This window comes from Otolemur garnettii, unplaced genomic scaffold (genome assembly GCF_000181295.1).
Source record: "Otolemur garnettii isolate 467f Iridium unplaced genomic scaffold, OtoGar3 scaffold00033, whole genome shotgun sequence".
Lineage (NCBI taxonomy): Eukaryota > Metazoa > Chordata > Mammalia > Primates > Galagidae > Otolemur > Otolemur garnettii.
The window spans coordinates 7,534,600-7,553,304 of record NW_003852428.1 but is presented as its reverse complement, the minus strand read 5'-3'; the positions used below and the strand labels follow the sequence as shown (position 1 = coordinate 7,553,304).

General features: G+C 36.2%; 1 protein-coding gene across 3 annotated transcripts in view; it reads right to left on the bottom strand.

The window, feature by feature from the left end:
- CDH18 (cadherin 18) overlaps positions 1 to 18,705 on the bottom strand; it is a 276,573-nt gene that overhangs the window by 68,675 nt on the left and 189,193 nt on the right. For all 3 annotated transcript variants that reach the window (XM_003789537.1, XM_012805011.2, XM_023513077.1), the window contains exon 6: positions 13,888 to 14,141. In XM_003789537.1, the coding sequence (XP_003789585.1) occupies positions 13,888 to 14,141 (254 nt within the window). The remainder of the gene's footprint in view (positions 1 to 13,887; positions 14,142 to 18,705) is intronic.

Genomic DNA, 18,705 nt, shown 5'->3' with positions numbered 1-18,705 from the left:
ATCCAATGTACTCAACCCTATTATGAAACTAATTGTTAACTATCATAGGAAAGCTATAATCCAATTGTAGTCCAAGAATATGGGGATAGGGGAGAGGGAGGGGAGGGAAGAGGGAGGATGGGTGAAGGGAGGGTGATTGTGGGGATCACACCTATGATTTACCCTATAAGGGTACGTGTGAATTTTTCTAAATGTCAAATATAAATGTCTTAACACAACAATTAAGAGAATGGCATGATGGCCGTGTTGGCCAATTGGATGAAAGTATTTCAAATTGTATATGGAAACAACACACTGTATCTCATGATAGTATTAATGTACACAAATAAGATTTAATAAAAAAAATGAATTCAAGTATGTTGAATTTTTTTTCCTTCTTCAATTCATGTAATTTTGCAAGATCTCTACATATGCAAATTAAGTTTGACCTCCAGCTCAATTGGTAATGGAATGAGTTGAAAGTGTTGATGTCCATTTTGCGCCTAATTTTCATGAGACTTTGCATGTTTCCTCTGAAGCTTTGCCACTGCCACGGGAACAACATTCCCAAGCTCAGCCACTTGTCCCAGCAGAGGGAAGAGATTCACATGGGGCAGTTGTCTCAGTTAATGCTCCATAACCTGCAGCAGAGCCACCTTGTAACTGTGCAGGTGCAGGTTAAATGGGCCAGAGAGAAGCATAGCAGCATGGCTTCAGCTAACCCACAGACACACATGCTGTAGCCATAAATAACTTCAAATGATCTTCTTGCCTCAGCCTCCCCAGTAGCTGGGACAACGATACCCACCACAATTCCTGGCTATTTTTAGAAATGGGTTCTTGCTCTTGTTCAGGTCAGTGTTGAACTCCTGAGCTCAGGCAATCACCCGCCTCAGACACCCAGAGTGCTAGGATTACCCAGCCTGAGCCACCACGCCTGGCTAAATCACGTGTTTTGTACCTCTAAGTTTTGGGGTTACGTGTTAGTCAGTGAAAACTAATTAACATGCATGTGTAAACATAGTAAATCATTACCGTATGTTCTAGAACAATTCTAGACTATTTCAGAACTATTTAAAGAGAGAAATATTCTCTTTCCCTTAACACTAATTATTTTTCTCCTTTTAAAATGTCATCAAAAATACCATTTACTCTAGACCAGAAAGCTAAAGAGAACTGATGATGAGAACAGAGCTAGGAGAAGAACATGGTAACAGAGAATCCAAAGTGTAGAGATCCACATTAAACAGAAAAGTGGCAAGAACTAATATATGTCAATGTGGCTGTGCGGAGCGGATGAGGCAGATGGCTAGGAGTTAGGACAAGCAAGCCCCATAGATAGCACATGAAAAAGGAGATTTTACTCTTATAAAAGCAATGAGAATAATGTTAAATGAAGGAAATAAGAGATCGATTTAATTCTAAAAAAAATCACAGTGTCTACCTTGATCTTGGATTGTAGAAAGCTTACAATTTAGCAAAGCAATGGTGTCATCTTGGACAAAGATGGAAAAACAGAAGAAAACTGTGTAAAACAGATAAATTAGGTACAACTTACAGAACTTTCTGTTGGCGTGATAATGGTAAAAGGGAGAGATCATGGAAGACTCTTTGCATGTGCGTGTGTGTGTGTGGGAGTTTGTCTGTGCAAGCTTAATCTGCTAAGCAATTGATAGACTCATTTACTGAGATGGAAAAAAGAGGGAGAATAGTTTGGGAGACTAATTATTTTTTACATGCCCATTAGAAAAACATGTGCAATATAAAAAGCAGAGATCAGATATGTATGAAATTTGAGTGTTTTTCTGAACAAGAAATACACATTAGAGGTAGATTAGCATAAATTTAATCATAACAGTATAAGCTCATTTGGAAGAATCATAAGGGAAATGAAAAGAAAAGATTTGATCATGACAGTACCTTATACATTATGCTATATGAGGCATGGGGTTTCACAATTATTTACACCCTATTCTAGAAAATATAATGAATATTGAGTCTCCAGAGCCTATTCAGTTTAGAGTAGTTCACTTTCTGCATGACAGAGGGTAAAAGTCAGGCCAAGAACAGGGGTTCACACTGGTAATCCTAGAACTTTGGGAGGCCAAGGTAGGAGGATTGTTTGAGATCAGGAGTTCCAGAAAGGTCTAAGTAAGAGCAAAAATTTTTGTTCCTACAAAAATTTGAAAATTAGCAGGGCATGGTGGCAGAGACCTATAGTCTCAACTACTTGGGAAGCTGAAGCAGGAGGATCACTTGATCCAAGGAGTCTGAGGTTACAGTGAACTAAGATGACCCTCCCCCTGCACTGTGTGGTAGAAGGGATAATAGAAGAAGACCAAGGAATGAGAGAGAGAGAGAGGAGGGAGAGAGAGGGAGAGGAGAGAGAGAGGGAGGGGAGAGAGAGAGGGAGGGGAGAGAGAGAGGGAGTGGAGAGAGAGAGGGAGGGGAGAAAGAGAGAGGAAGGTAGAGAGAGAGAGAAAGAGAGAGGGATGGAGAGAGGAAGGAAGGGGGGAAGAGGGCAGAAGTGGGAGGGGAGAGAGAGAGGCAGGAGGGAGAGAGAGAGAGTGCCAAAGGAGAGGAGCAGCCCTAGGGAGGAGAAAAAGTGGCAGCATGAGATTTCATGGAAGCCAAGAAAGAAAGTTCTGGAAGAACTTGACAAACACTGAATTCAGTTCAGAGGTTGAGAGAGGGTAGGAAGGGTTGATTCAATTTGACAAGATGGGCGGTATTAGTTAACTTGTTATCTTGACAAAAGTAATTTCAGTGAAATAGCAAAGGATTGGAGTTTAATGACAGTGGACACCAGAGTATATTGAATGTGAATATATAAAGCCCAGGAGTCCTGACAATTGATTGATACCTTTTCCTCTCTGCAGTTCAGAGAAAAGGCACATTATTTCACTGGAGAAATGATTCGAACAAATTATTTATTTTCTGATATGAGAAATATGAATCATTGTCTTTGCGGAAGGAATAATCCTTTTGAAAGTATCTAAAGTCGTAAAAACTCATGGAAAGGTGAACAGGATTGCATTCCAGAGCACACATGTTGTGATTTTCCATCTAATACAACAATGACTTTCTTCCATTTTAGCCTTAGGAAAAGATATAAGCTAGGTAGAGATTCAGAATAGATGTTTGTGGTTATTCAGCTACCACGAAATTCATCATATTTTCTAGAACGAAGTTTAAGTGTAATTGCAACAAAACCCCAGACCTCTCACAGGTAAAATGTGTTAAAAAGATAAGCAGAAAATATTGCTAATGTGCAGAATCTTCCAACAACCTGTGAGCACATGCATAATATGGTAGAAGGTATTAACAGCACCAGGGAAAATGAGACTTACAGAGGAATCAAAGAAATCTATGAGCTCATTAATTTAAAAAAAAAAAAAAACACCTAAAAATGGACAGAATGTATCACTTGTAACTGTGTAATCAAAACAAGAAATTGACTGTTATACATTGATTGTGCTGATAATAATTATAAATTAATTGAAGCAAGTTCAACATGAAAACGCAATTTAAAGAATAAAAGGCACAGGTATAGAGCAAATCTTATTCAGAGATACTAAATCCAAACACTGCAGAATAAGAAGAAAGGTGTATGTCATTGTTTTATCCCAAAGTATAAACCCATGCTTCACTGAAATGATTATACTTTCTTTAAATTAAGGTTATACTAAAAACAAACAAACAACAAAAAAAACACTGGACAGCACCTGTGGCTCAGTAGATAGGGTGCCAGCCCCAAATACCAAGGGTGGAGGGTTCAAACCTGGCCCTGGCCAAACTGTAACAACGACAAAAAAAAAAAAAAAAAAAAACCACCAAAAAACTTCTTATCATACACCTTCCCCACCTTCCCCATAGGCTTGATGCTAAGGATGAGTGTTGAACTAACTGCCTTGGAGATATGGCAAGTCTTGTCACACGAAAAGATAACAACTTTTAAAATAGAATCAATAGGTATCCTGCCTATTTTATCATCTAAAGTTAATTTAAATTAACCTTCCTTTAAATACTGAAAGCCCTGACTTAATGAGCATACAATTAATTCAAGTAACAATAACAAAACAGTTGTATCTCCTGACATTATCAAAATAACTTAACAAAAAGAAATTGTCAATTTTGGGTTACTTTAGGAAAATTGCTTTTTGTATCTGAAATTTAGAGGATTTAAAATTGGAACATATTATTCAACTTCAAAACTTCTTGCAGTGACTCTCAGAAAAACTCAGATTATACTGCTACCAATGTAACCCCTACCAAATATGGCAAAATATTGCTACATTTTAGAGAGATGAAGCACTTCAGAGCCCTAATTCTAGAGAAAAATGAGCATTTCCTCTAAAAATATGTCATCTTTTTGCAGAGTCATAGCCTCTCTGTCTGGTTAAGTGAAATTAGTAATTATACCTTTTGAGTTAAAGAATCTTTCTATTTAGATTAAAAAATAAACCCATATTAAAATAGTAGAAAAATGGTTGACATAGTGCTAGGCATATATCTTAACACTATGTTAGTTGCTTTCTTAGAAGTTTTCTACTCAACCAGCTCTCTAGGGAAATCAACAACATAAGGGCTGGATATTGAAGGATGCTTGGATCCAAAGAATCTTATTCATGAAGTTGCAATTGAATTTTGACTCAAGTAGAACTAAATAGTAACGCTTACATATCCTTGGATTTCTGCCTAGACATGGAAATAAAAACTCAGAAAAAGAAAAAGTAGAATTGTGATAGAAAAGAAACCTATTTTAGAAATAAATGTAGAATCATTCTAATGTTAGTTACATAAAATTAAGACATGCCACAGGTCCATCAAAATTTATGAAACAAATAATTAAAAAGTGAGATATTATCAGTGTGTTACTTTTCAAATAATTTTCACAATAAAAGCTGTTTCATAACCTCTTTCAAAATTTGATTCATGAACATAACTCTTGCATACACTTACAAAGCAAACAGTCTAATTCATAGCTATCAAAAATGACACAGAAAAAATTGAGGCTAGAGAGCACACAGCCAGATAACACATACAAAATAAACGTTGAATTCTACTTTTCCCCTTAATGTACACTTCTGTGTATTGGAATTACATGTGAGGCAGAGAGGAAATGCTACATACATGTGAGTTATTTATAAATGTGGTCTAAAAGGAAATAAAAGGCAATATTTATAGAGGGGCACCTGTCATGTGCTAAATAGCACTCTAAATAGTAGCTCATTAAATACGCAAAAGAACTGTGTGAACTATCTACTGTGATTAGCCGCATTTTAGAAGGGAGAAAATGGAGAGACAGAGTAATGGGGAGAATTGCTTAGCATCAAGGATATGGAAGAAATTACAATATAATCTAGGTCCACTGAGTAATATTTGTTCTCTCCTTTTAAAAAGGAGAAATATTGGGGCCTTAACCATTAGTTTAAAAATGATCATTTGAAAGAGTATAAGGAAGGAAGAGATGTTAATAAAAGAGAGAGAAAGAGAGAAAATAGTATGATCTGAGACATTATTCATACTGAGTGCAGTAGGTTACTTTGGGATACTTTGGGAATTAGTTAAGGAAAGAGAAAGAAAGAAAGAAAGAAGGAAGGAAGGAAAGAAGGAAGGAAGGGAGGGAGGGAGGGAGGGAGGGAGGGACGAATGGAGGGAGGGAGGGAAAAATAAGTTGTGAACTATAAAAGAGAAAGAAAGTAAAGAAAAGAAAAGAAGAGAAAAGAAAAGAAAAGAGAGGGAGGGAGGAAGGAAGGAAGAAAGAGAGAGAAAAGAAATAAGTTGCAAACTAATATAATAGGTTCCAGAGATCAGCCTATAAAATTCTAAAAGAGAAAAACTTCAGGAAAGGCAAAGTATTTGATTAGTTTTCAAAGCTATATAGCTGTTAATTATACACATGTGCACTAGAGATTATCCAGAAAGTATGAAGTTTGCTAATTTCATATGATAAATTATAGAAAGAAAGGAAACAGAAATATAAGGTCATTGACTACTGTTTGCTAAAATTGGCTACCAGACCCGAAATGGGGAAAGAAAGTGAAAAAAAAAAAAGGCTTTATGTTATAGATAGGAAAAACAGACGTGTCCTCCCTCATCTACATCCCAACACGACAGTAAATATTACTATGCTTCTAAAACATGTTATACCTGAGCACTATTTTTGTTAAAATATAATATTCTTAGGTAAGAAATGAAATTGACTAAACCATAACACCTAGTTAAGCCAATGAGACAATAAAGGCATTCTTTTTGTAGATATAATGAGTATAGGCTGTGGTAATAGATGCCGAACTGTTATAATTGTGAAAATGGGGATATAGAGATTGGAAAAAAATGGCAACTGTGTTTGGATTCTGAGAGCCCGTGGTTTTCAAAGATACACTAAAAGGCACAAAGAAATGAATGTAGGGGAGAGACAAGTACCAGGAATAAATTTCCCAGTTTTCAGACACCTTATGTGTAGTAATCTCTTGGAGGACACTGAAGATCACCTATGACCTTTCTCTGTGTGTCCATGAAGTTGCAGATACCTTGCTGTTTATGTAGAATGTAAAGATCACTTCTAGCAAAAATTTGTTTACGAAAGAGACTAGCATATATGGAAAATTATATTGAACATAAGAGGCTCAGCACAGATTTGAGGCCAAGCAAAGCTGTTAATCACAGTTCTACCACTTATTATCTCTGAGATTAAGAAATTTACACTCAGAGCTGTCTCTTCATGAGCAATAAAAACAACTACTTGGTTTAATGTATTTTAGGATGAATTTCTTTCCTTTTCCTTCTTGCGAAACTTAGGCCTATTTTGATGTGGATGGTTATAAAAAATGAATAGGGGTTCTTTCTAATACTGTTCTGTAAACCCACTGGGATCTGATAAGGGTCACCACTGAATGCATGAGCGTATTTAGTCAAATAGCAAGAACTGCGGTCTATTTCTGAAAGATTTCTCTCAGAAAATTAATTTTTAATTTCTTGCACAATTCACATAAAGCAATTTTCTTTCGGAAATTATGCAAGGCTAAAGCTCTGTTTTTCAATCAACAATAACAAAGATGAATTACTTGGCCTCATAAGTGAATGAATAAACCAATAAATCCACAAATATATTGGAGAATCAGTTAATAATTAGCAAAAAACAAAAAAATCCCATATTAGTCTTTCACTTCTTTTGTAAATATTTTAGTAGAAGTAATCGTGCTATAAATCTCCATGTCTTACCTATCTAGACCAGTATGTTTGCATAGCTAGATATTTATAGATTCTTAGTATCATCCTTCAATGGATTCCTAATATTCTGTACAATATTGCTTAGATCATTCAAGAAAGAATTTTTTTTCTTTATAGTGTGCAGATGACTCATTTTCTCTTTCGTTGAGAAATATCTAAACATTGAAAAAAGCATGAATAAATTTACATTTCCCCCAATACTTCATGGAATCATATCTCTGGAAATAATATTAAGAAGCAATACAATTACTGATGGTTAAGCACATTTTTACACTTCAGGGTGTATTTAAGTAAAAAAATTATTTTGCAGTATAACTTGTTCAATCTACAGGCACATGTGGCCCAAAAGGTAAAGAGGAGGGAGGAAATATTAAGATATAGTCAAGGGCTACTCGCATACAATGATCTTTATAACCCTGTCGTTACTATTTTTGCTCTATGTCATGTTTGAAATTAACATTAAAATAGTATCTATACAAAATACCAGCGCAGAAGTTGTATGATGATGATCTGTAAAACGTCCCTGATGAGGTACTGGTGATCCCTCAGGAAGTGCCATTAAGTTAGCAGCAGCCCAGAATTTGTTCAGTGGTCCTTAAGAGCTGTCCAACCGGACAAGCTCCTTATTCAATTCCTTACGTGATTTCACACTAGCAGATAAATGGACACATTTAAACCTTACCCTGCACAGGTGATTTTCTCGCAGAGTTGCCATTTAAAGTTATAAATATGGATTATTATCTTTTTATTTTTACATCTGCTCTCTTTTCTGTCCTTAACATATGCATAATTTTACATATCTAGGAAATATGTTTTGAAGTAATCACAAAAGTAAAAAGAAAATGCATTATATTGAAATATGACAAAAATTCCTCATTCAAATTAGTACTTCATGGACCAACAAACAGGCGTGTAAGTTATGATCATAGCAAAGGCTTATCTCAGTATGATTACCTTTATTCAAGTATTTCCTTCAACAGAAACTACTTTGAACGAACTATCAGGCCATCATTTGACACCTGACTTCCCCTTGATTATGTAGGTATAGTCATGATAATTGTTTGTCATGCTACAGTGCATTGGAAAAGTTACTTTTCATTTCAATAATAAAATTTCAGTCCACAGAGGCCCTTCTTATTTTCATCATATTGTGTTCACTCCCCCATAAGAAAGTATATTAAAACTTATGTAATGAAATCTATTTTTATGTAGCTTGATTTGGAGAAATATTAATTGGTTTATAGAAAACTTCTTTCCATTGCTTCATTTTAGATACTTCCAGGTTCAGTATGTGAGTGGTAAGACCAAGCTCTTTAACGTTATACCCTTCCAATAGCTATTTAGTAAGTTTTATTGAATATGATCTCTGGCTGGGATAAAGTTTATGCAATACCTATCTTGTGGAATATCAGAATAGTTTGGCCTCATCTTTAGCTTAACAGAAAGTCACCCTGAAGTGTAGTTCAGGTCATTAAAATTTTAAAGTTCCCTTTGTTGTCTTCAGGGTTGCAATTTACTACGTAAGTCAAGCATCAAGAAAATAATCTTGGCTCGGCGCCTATAGCTCAACCGGCTAAGGCGCCAGCCACGTACACCTAAGGTGGTGGGTTTGAATCCCCAGATCCCCAGCCCGGCCCGCCAAACAACAATGACAGCTGCAACCAAAAAAAACAGCCGGGCGTTGTGGCCGGCGCCTGTGGTCCCAGCTACTTGGGAGGCAGAGGCAGGAGACTCGCTTGAGCCCAGGAGTTGGAGGTTGCTGTGAGCTGTAATGCCACGGCACTCTACCCAGGTGGACAGCTTGAGGCTCTGTCTCAAAAAAAAAAAAAAAAAAAAAAAAAAAGAAAATAATCTTTCTGAAAAAAATACAAAATGATTACTTCTCACATGGTAAAACAGGCTTGTGTTTAGTACTTAACAAAAATGGCAGCACATACAGCCCTTGAAAATCTTGGAAAGCTTTTTAACTTCCTCAATCAAAACTTCAATCCCAGGAAACAAAAGTAAAGAGGTAAAAACCTCTGTACAAACAGTTATAATTTTTTCCACTGTTATTTCTACCTGTAAGTAACTGAGCTATCCGCAATCCCATTAATCCTAGGGTGCTGGATACATACATCGGGGCTGGCCTGGGCCTGCCAAACAACAATGACAACAACAGCAGCAGCAACAACAAAAACTTCCAGGCATTATGGCAGTGCCTAGAGTCCCAGCTACTTGGGAAACTGCGGCCACAGAATTGCTTCAGCCCAAGAGTTTGAAGTTTCTGTGAGCTGTGAGGCCACAGCATTCTACCGAGGATGACATAGTGGAACTCTGTCACAATAAAAATAAAGACATCCAGTAATATCTTAACATGATCAAATAATATCTTTGATGTGAAAATAGTCTGAAACATATCTGGTAGCTACTGTTCATCTTTTCCAAAGTTTGAATCTTGTTTTCAAATTCTCTTAATCATTTTTTTCAGTCTCCTTCTTCAACTTTGCAAAACGACATTGTCCTAAGTTTGAAATATCTCTTACTCTTTTGCTGCTATAACATCCGAAATTAATGCTGTATTTCTAATTTCGATGTCCTCTTGAATTCTGTAAAAATTTTAGAAGTGCAGATGAAGGAAAAGGCATCCCTAATGCAGAGAATGTACTGGAGGAATATATCTACCAAGGCCGTGGTAAATCTCAGAACGGGCTGAGTAAACACCTCGAACACTCTTCAGCCATTTTTCAAAGATATCTTACATCAGAAAGATTTTTTAAAATCTGCCCAATATTTTCAAGTACGATCACAGTTTGATTTACTTTTTATGTTAACATGCAAACAGGCTATTCTTTGTTTTCTTTTTTCTTTCTTTAGAGACAGAGTCTTACTTTATTGCCCTCGGTAGAGTACTCTGAATTCATAGCTCATAGCAACCTCCAACTCCTGGGCTTAGGTGATTCTCTTGCCTCAGCCTCCCAAGTAGCTGGGACTACAGGCATCTGCCACAACGCCCGGCTATTTTTTATTGCAATTTGGCCGGGGCTGGGTTCAAACCCGCCACCCTCCGTATATGGGGTCAGTGCCCTACTCGCTGAGCCACAGTCACCGCCCTATTCTTTGTTTTCTTATGACTGTTCTCATGAACTTTAGAAACAATTGTGTAAACTATTTAATGTTTCCTTTTTATTACCTTAAAGTTATTATACAAAGAAAATAGTCAATGAGTAAATCCACAGATAAATTCATGTTTTACATCAGACTGGAAGAAAAATTAAGATGAGGGCACACAATTAGGTAAATTTGGCTGCTAGAGCTCTTTATCAGATGAGAAATATGACCGAGGAATTTCAATAATTTTTGTCTCTTATACTATAGTTTTGACTTTACAATATCAAGAAACTAAAATAGAAAACAATTTCACTTCTGAGAGGCTGTTAAGTTAAAAAGAGACTTGACTATCCTTAGCAACCCTTTTTCCAATGCAAGAAGTGAACCCATATGTAGGATGTCAGGTACCAACATTTGATCAGCGGCTTTCTGAGCATTTAAAGCATTACTTTTTTTCTAATCTGAAATGCTTGATTTTTTAAAATGCCCATGATTTTATATATTTTCCTTTTATTAGTTGAAGAATGTAAGAGACAGATATTGTAGGCTTAAAAAAATGGTTTTCAGCATAAAGCATAACTGAATTTGGATTCTGATCTTCCATTTTATCCCTCTGCAAACATGGTCAAATTAATTAAATTTGCTGAGCGTTGGTGTCTTCATTTGTAGAATGGAAACAATAACACAGACTGTTTCAGTGTTTCAGAGTTGCTAAGAAGGTTATATATATATATATATGCGCCATATATAAAATCCTTGTTCAATAAATAACAAGTAATGAATTGCCAGCCCATGTTTTTAATAGTCATGCAACATAAGGTCAGATTTCCAAGAAATCTCTAGAGTTTTATGTTCAACACAGATTGGTCATCTCTTGGTAGGTCATCTGTGAAATTCCTGAATTCCATTTGTAGTCTGCCAGCTAGTAATTGCAGCCTGTTTAAGTAAAAGATTTCTTCACTGCTGGTAAACAGCCAGGCTCTTATTTTATTTTTTGTTTTGTTTTGTTTGTTTAAAGGTGATGATTATATTGCTGCAAATTGCACATCTTATTTAGAGTTGAAAAGACAAAACCTAGACATGGCATATCCTTAGAAATGTGAAGTGTTTTATTAATAGTTTACAAAATTGAAATACAAAAGACTAAAGTCAGGAAAGCTTTTCAAAAACCTCTGTAAAACTCAAACTCCCTTTCATTACCGATTCTACAAACTTAGAGTTAATTGCATTTCAGGGCACACGGCAAAGTACATCTTTTCAATGTGCTTTTACTTAATTAGTACAAACATTGGGTCCCTGAGAAAGGTGGAAGTATAAGACTTGCTTTTGTGTTTGTTAATGTTTTATGCTTTTTTTTCACTGTTTGCACCTAGAGGCCTATGTGAATGACACATTTTTATTAAAATCGAGAATAAATATTATGTAAATTATACCCCAAACAGCAGCAATGGTGTCTAATTATTTTAAGGCAGCTTTAGTGGGATTCATTTTAGTTCTCTAACCAAAACAAAGCAGAGAGAGTAATGTACATGATAATATATTCCTGCTCTCTATATTAGAATTTGAAAACAACATACCAGTCATCCAGTATGCAACAACTGGCAGAATGCATGTATCATGGAAAGCGTTCACTTAAATACTACCGATAATACAGGGCATTTACTGAGGCAATTAATTATATCATGGGGCAATTATAGACTTACCTTTTTATTAATTGAAATTTATATATATTGAAACATCACATGACCATGCATGCATGTCAATTATACAGATGGAAACATATCTGCTAAAGACATATTTTCAAAGTGTCTTTCCATGAATACAATCACTACTGCAGTTTCACCAGGCTATGACTTAATTTTTCCTGCTATGCCAACCTCAGCACTATTGACTTGACTGATGCTGGACCACTCTTTGTGCTGGGGCTGTTCTGTGAATTACAGAATGTTGAGCACCATCCCTGATGTCTTTCCCTAGTGCCAGCAGCATCCTACCTCCTTTGGACTGAATGCTTGTATATTCCCAAAATTCATATTGAAGCCTGATGCCCGATGTGATGGTATTTGGAGGTAGAGACTTTGGGAAGTGATTAGGTCACATCTTTTGTTAGAATGGAAGCATACTAAGCATTGTATTTAGAAAAAGGAAAACAAAGCAGAAAAATACATAAAGATATCAAACTTTCAAGAACCTTCGGATTTCTGAGGCTATAAATACAGAGTAACTAAGTTGCTTTATGCATTTATGCAGCCCTTTTAATTTTGTCATAAATGAGACAAAAGTTTTTGATTATGCAAGAAAGTTTTAATTATCTCTTCTTCATAACAATATTATTCAATACTATTTGGTGAGGACTTACATGATGTGCTTGGCACTGCGCTAAGTCCTTCATTTTAATCTAATTTAATTCTATTAATGTACTTACATAGCATTAGTCCTTCTTTATACATTAGGAATTTGAAATTCCTCAGGGTTGAATGACTGTGTGATGTAGGAGACCATGCACCAAGCTTATGGAAGCAGTCACCGGCTCTTGAGGGAGGCACTGGGAGCCGGACAATCTCCTAGCCGGGATGGAGATGTTTGGCTGCCCAGAGACAAGCCCTCAAGCAGTTGCAGGAGTTAATGAGTTAAGATCCATTGCTACATTAGCAAGCAGGTGTTATACATTGGACACTAGTGGTGCCATAGGGTAGGAGTTAAGCCTAGGGAGAAAGAGCATGTAGTGATCATTAAGCATGTAGCTCTCGTGCGTGGGCCCCCACACCCGTTGAATAAGACTTGAGTAAAAGGCCAAGGCAGAGGTTGCTCAGGGATCTCCCTGGAATATGGGAAGCCCCACTCTTGTAGGCACTTGTACCTCCAATCTATGTTCCTATTTTTATTCTCATGGTGACAGGGTGCCACAGTGGTTACCAAAAGTGTAAGATCACTCAGCTAGTGGGTAGAGATGCTAGAATTCCAACAATGGTTTGCCTGTATTCAGTGTCCATTCTCTAAGTCAGCACTCTGCAGTGCCTTGTACAATTTAGTATTTATTGAGTGACTACCAAGTGCTGGCCACTTTGTTTGGTGCTTTATGTACATTGCTTCGTGCACCTTCTCAATAACTCTGAGAGACAAATATTACTTTTCTCTTTCACTTACAAGCATAGATAATTGCCTAAACTCACACTGCTAGTTTGACCAGAGGAATCAGAGCCAGACATGTGTGCATTCCCAAATCATTACTTTGTGTACTGTATATATACTTCTTACCACTAAAGAGCCCACATATTCTCTCGTATGTATGCACAGTTCTACAACAATTTTCTCAGTTAATCATGTGCCCATTCTTGAAGCCAAGTGGAATAATTAATACATGTGGTTAATAATCTACTTATGAAAATAGCCAAATATATTTTTAATTTGATAGAAACCCATTCAGCAAGCTAGTCAAAGAATCACCTAATATTGTAATTTAATTACATTAATAGGAAAAAGCATAGAAATAAAATACTTTAAGTATCTCCTTATTTGTGTTAATTAATATGAGAAGCAATAAAAATCTTTATGCATCTAAAAGATTAAAGCATACGATACCTCACTAAGCTATTAGCACTGTCGGGATCCTGTGCCAAAACTGTACCAACGATGGTCCCAATCTTGGCATTTTCGTAGACTTCCATGACGTAGGAAGGCATGGAAAAGAGTGGTGGCTCATCCACATCCCCAACAATGATCTTCAACATGGTAGCATCTTTAAACGGACCCAAGTGAGAAAAGCGGAAGTCCAGATGTGTGTTCGCTCCTTCTATGTTGAGAGTGTAGGACTTCTTTTTCTCATAGTTCAGTGGCTGTGGAGAAGAAAAGAGAGTCTCAATTAGTATGATTTAATTACATTTCAAATAAGAATTTTTTTAATTTTAAAAAGTAGCTGAGATAGAATTAAAGTTATTCTAGCTTTCTTTTAAAACAAACTGTAAAGTTAGCCTAAGTAATAACATCTAAAACAGAAACCATGTCAATTCACGGCTACATCAGTAGTGATTTTACACAGCCCTAAATTTAGTGATAACTAAGTACAAAAAGGTATTCCCCACAAGCAAATAAATATTCATTTATGGAGACTTATTATTGAATTTCTTACAGTAAATTCTATCTTTCAACTTACATGGTTAAGCCTAATAATACGTGCTACTAATTTCTAAAAATGTTAACTTTTAAACAATTTATCTCAAATCATTAGTTTTTAAAGTGCAGCAGCATCTCAATTTTACATTGCTTTTAAACTTGGTATCTTATTTTTAAGTCAGAAAAAATTAGATTTTTAAATTAATATTTTCTTGAAATTTAAAGAGAAAGAGTTTATATGGGATTTTTAGGTTCACTTTTGGCATTTTCATTGTATTTGCTAATTTTTGTGTATTGTGGAATCATTTCATTTCCTTGCTTTCACTCATTTTAATATATTTTGATGTTTATATCAACTGTGATTTTTTTTTCAATAATAGCTTAATTTTTTCACATGCAGGCTTATAGTTTTTGGTATTGAGCCTTTATTATTCTTTGTAATCTTTTTATTTTCTTTTTCTTTTTAGTTATCAAATTAATATTTCTATATGCTGTGTTAATTACATAAGTCAGGTATCATGAAATTGACTTAGCTCATAATAATAAGGTCAGGCTATCTTTTGACTGAAGAATATGTAGGACACTGTAGCATATAAAATAGTAAACAGACATTTTAGAGCACTGTGCATTAGTGCAATAAGATGTATGGGGAATTATGGACATTGGTTAAAAAGCATACAAGTCATATAGGGGTGCATGAGACCTGCTAGGCAATGTCTCCAAAAGGAAGTGCCTTTTGGCAAAGTACTAAATTTTTGCAAAGTGTTTATTGTCATATAATGCACATAAGAGACTCTGTGAGCCCAAATACAGTCCAATTTAGTTTCAGAAGTTGAAAGTTCCCATGGTGAGGTTTGTAGAGTTGATCCCGAGGCCACCCTTTCGTTTTGAACCTGTTGAAGTATTCACTGCTGCTGGCCTCCATAACAAATATCTGTGAGAAGAAACACAATACAGATTTTTTTTCCTATCCCTATTTCTTCCACTTATTTTTCACTAGCCTTCTTCGATTTAGAAACCTTTCTTGGTAGGATCAGAGAATGGAAATTCCCTATGGAGGAGCTCAAATAATTTCCTTTCCTCTAAGGGTAAGTATCTTAGTTAATTCAGGCAGCTATAAGGTAATACCATAGACTTAGTGTCTTAAATGTAAGCATTTACGTTCCACAACTCTGAAGACTTGAAATTCCACAATGTACCTGCACAGCCGATGTCTAATAGGAGTCCTCTTCCTTGCTGTTGGATAGCTTTTTTGTTCCTGTATCCTAGCATAGTGGGCAGAAACCATGTCTCTTGTCTTTGCTCATACAAGCACAAATCCCATTTATGTAGGCATCAACCTCATGATGTAATTATCTCCCAAAGACCTAACCTTCAAACACCATCACACTGGGGATTGAGCTGCAACATAGGAATTTGGGGGTGGGAAGCACACTTAGTTTGTTGCATCCAAGGAGAATCTAAATAGAGTGTGCTTAATAGGATCCTATAAATTGAATGAAGAGTGCTACTGAAAATTACTTCCCTTATCTCTTCTAAATTGCCTTGGGAAATTGGCCTCCCAAGGACTTGGAGATTGCACAGAAGGCAAAATAGCATTTCATTTCTAAATTAGTTATTAAGAGCCTAGAATTTAGAAAACAAAGCTCATGAGTGTGTATGTAAGCAGGGAGAATGGGGATAGAAGACCCTATTCTTGGCAAGAGAAAACACCTCCAGAAAAGGGGAAAAACAGAAATAAGCTGATCAAGGTGGAATAAAAACAATTTAGCTAACTTACTTTTAAACTAGCAGCTAAATTATGTGTCTGAGCAATTCTTGCTTTTACTAGAAGCCTGGCCTGTAAGAGGTACAGCTTGCAAACACCCCTGCTGTGATCTGTAAACACTCTGAAGAACATGGCCGCAACAGAAGCATGTGCCAGCCCTGGGAAGGAACATTATCCAGGCTGTCCCCTGCTCAGTCAACAGTCAAAGCAAATACCCATGGGGATTTGTATTATGGCCATGGCAGAGATCAAGGAAATAGCTGAAGCCCTGAAACATGGGCTGGAGGGCTTGTACCCTGATCACTGAGGGAGATGTTTTTGGGTGGAGATCAGAAGAAAATTCTTCTCTTCCACTGATCTTCAGAAGAGAACTGATGTCACCGTATCTACTCCACAGAGAAACTAGAGGGTCTAACCTACCCCAAGGAATCTGTGTGTGACCACAGACAGGAGGTTGCCCCAACACAAGGCTCAAATTTCAGATTTCTCAAGGTTTCCCAGACTTTTAAAGTTAATGATTATAGATAGAATGAGAATGAACAGGCTTACTCAGAGAAAGTGCTGATTTTTTTCCCTTCCTCAGTTTACCCTCTGGGCTAAGTGAGATAATAGCCTTCAATAAAAGTTGAGTGGAACAAACACGCAAGGCCACTCACTGGAACCCCACTAGCTAGCAGTGGTCCTCTGTGTTCCCACCTTTGAAAATTCTATTCTGAGTGCCCTGTCTTTTTACCTCTTATAGCTTTTAACATTATTTTTCTTAGTCTATAGCTGCCAATTCTACAGGTTTTAAAGGACCCTGCCCTCTGGGAGGGACTCTGGCATATGTGGATGAAGCTAAGTCACTGCAATATTTCATCAGTTTTATAAAAGAATGTAAAAATGTTTAAATACTCAAAATTCAATTATATATATACACACATACAATATATAGGCATTTACATAAATTGGAAATGTTATAACTGAGATTAATATACATTTAAAGAAGGGTTAACGGATTCTTTAGTTTGTGACCAACCAACTGAGGTTCAATTTCTTCCAAGGGAATCTAGATGAGGATTGATAAATAAACTGATGAAATAACTAATACCTATCTTGTTTGAATAGTTTCATAATCAGTTTCAGTTTCAGTTGGATTCACAGATTAAATTCTTTCTTTTCATGCCTCCTTTCTTTTTTATATTAGTAAATGAAAATCTGTATTTATTTAATTTATTAATAATAAACTATATCCAAATTTAAATAAACTGTCCTAGAAATGGCATGTACTTGCCTTACCACCTGTCTGGAATTGGGTGGATGGAATGCCTTCCTTAGCTTTCAGGAGCCACTCAGAGTCAGGTATGTTGCCTGTGGAAAACTGGACCTCTGGCATGTTTACCAATTGTTTAAGATCAGTGTCTATGATTCTTGGTTTTAACATGATGTATATGGTAGGCTTTATGATGCCTGAAGTTCTCGGGCATATAGATGTTCAAGGCATTAGGATTAAAACATCAGGATTTATTTACTTACTAGGGATGGTTAGCATTCCTTTCTCACAATAACACTGGATGTTAAAACACTCATCTCTATTGACTCATTTCAAACTCTGCATCCAACATGAAAGACATTTCTTGTTTCATTTTTTAGTAAGTATCCTGGCAAGTTAAATGTCATTTGTCTTAACCCTAATCCTCCTACTGCTCAGGTGCAGGCTGTTTATGTGGACACATGGTTTCATGCTGATTATTATCAAATATATATTTAACTACCCCAGGGCAGGGATAATCATTTTGAGAGAACTGTCTGCCAGAACTGGCAGATGGATGGATGGGGACCCATGTGGAGCCATGAAGGACTGAGAGGGTTATTTTAGGTTGGACAAGAATTTAGAAGCAAATGAACTAATGCAACTGGAAATATTATGACTATCTAATTTATGAGGGAATTTGCTGGGGCTCAATTGCAGATAATTGAGCTGATATAAAAACTGTATAAGATGAGAAAAGGTGATTTAATATGATCCATCTAATGAAGCTATTTTTCTAACATTGATCTGTCCAAATATCCTTCAAATAATACTACTCTGATGTGCTTCATCTTACTGAAATGGTACTTAGAATACTCCATGGACACTGATAAATGAAATTGTTTCATATTTGTATTGGCTTATAATTGTGTTAATTTTCTTGTATAAGCTTCCTACGGTTGTCATAACAAATTGCTGTTAGTAGAGTGGGTTAAAACAATAAAAATTAATTCACATGAATTTCTTTCTAAAAGCAAAGTTAAAAATTTGATAGAGTTCTCATCTCTCTGGGGGCCTTAAGGGAAAATCTGTTCCTTGTCATTTCAAGCTTCTGTGGCCACTTTGGCCTTCTTGGCAAGGAAGACACCTTGGCACGGAAGGGCATCATGTTTTCATTGTAATTCAACCACTAGCAGAATGGGACTATAGGCTTTAAATTCAGAAATTTCAGCTTTGTGTCTGTTGATAAAGATTTTTTTTTTCCAAAGGAAATATAAAATACTTTTGG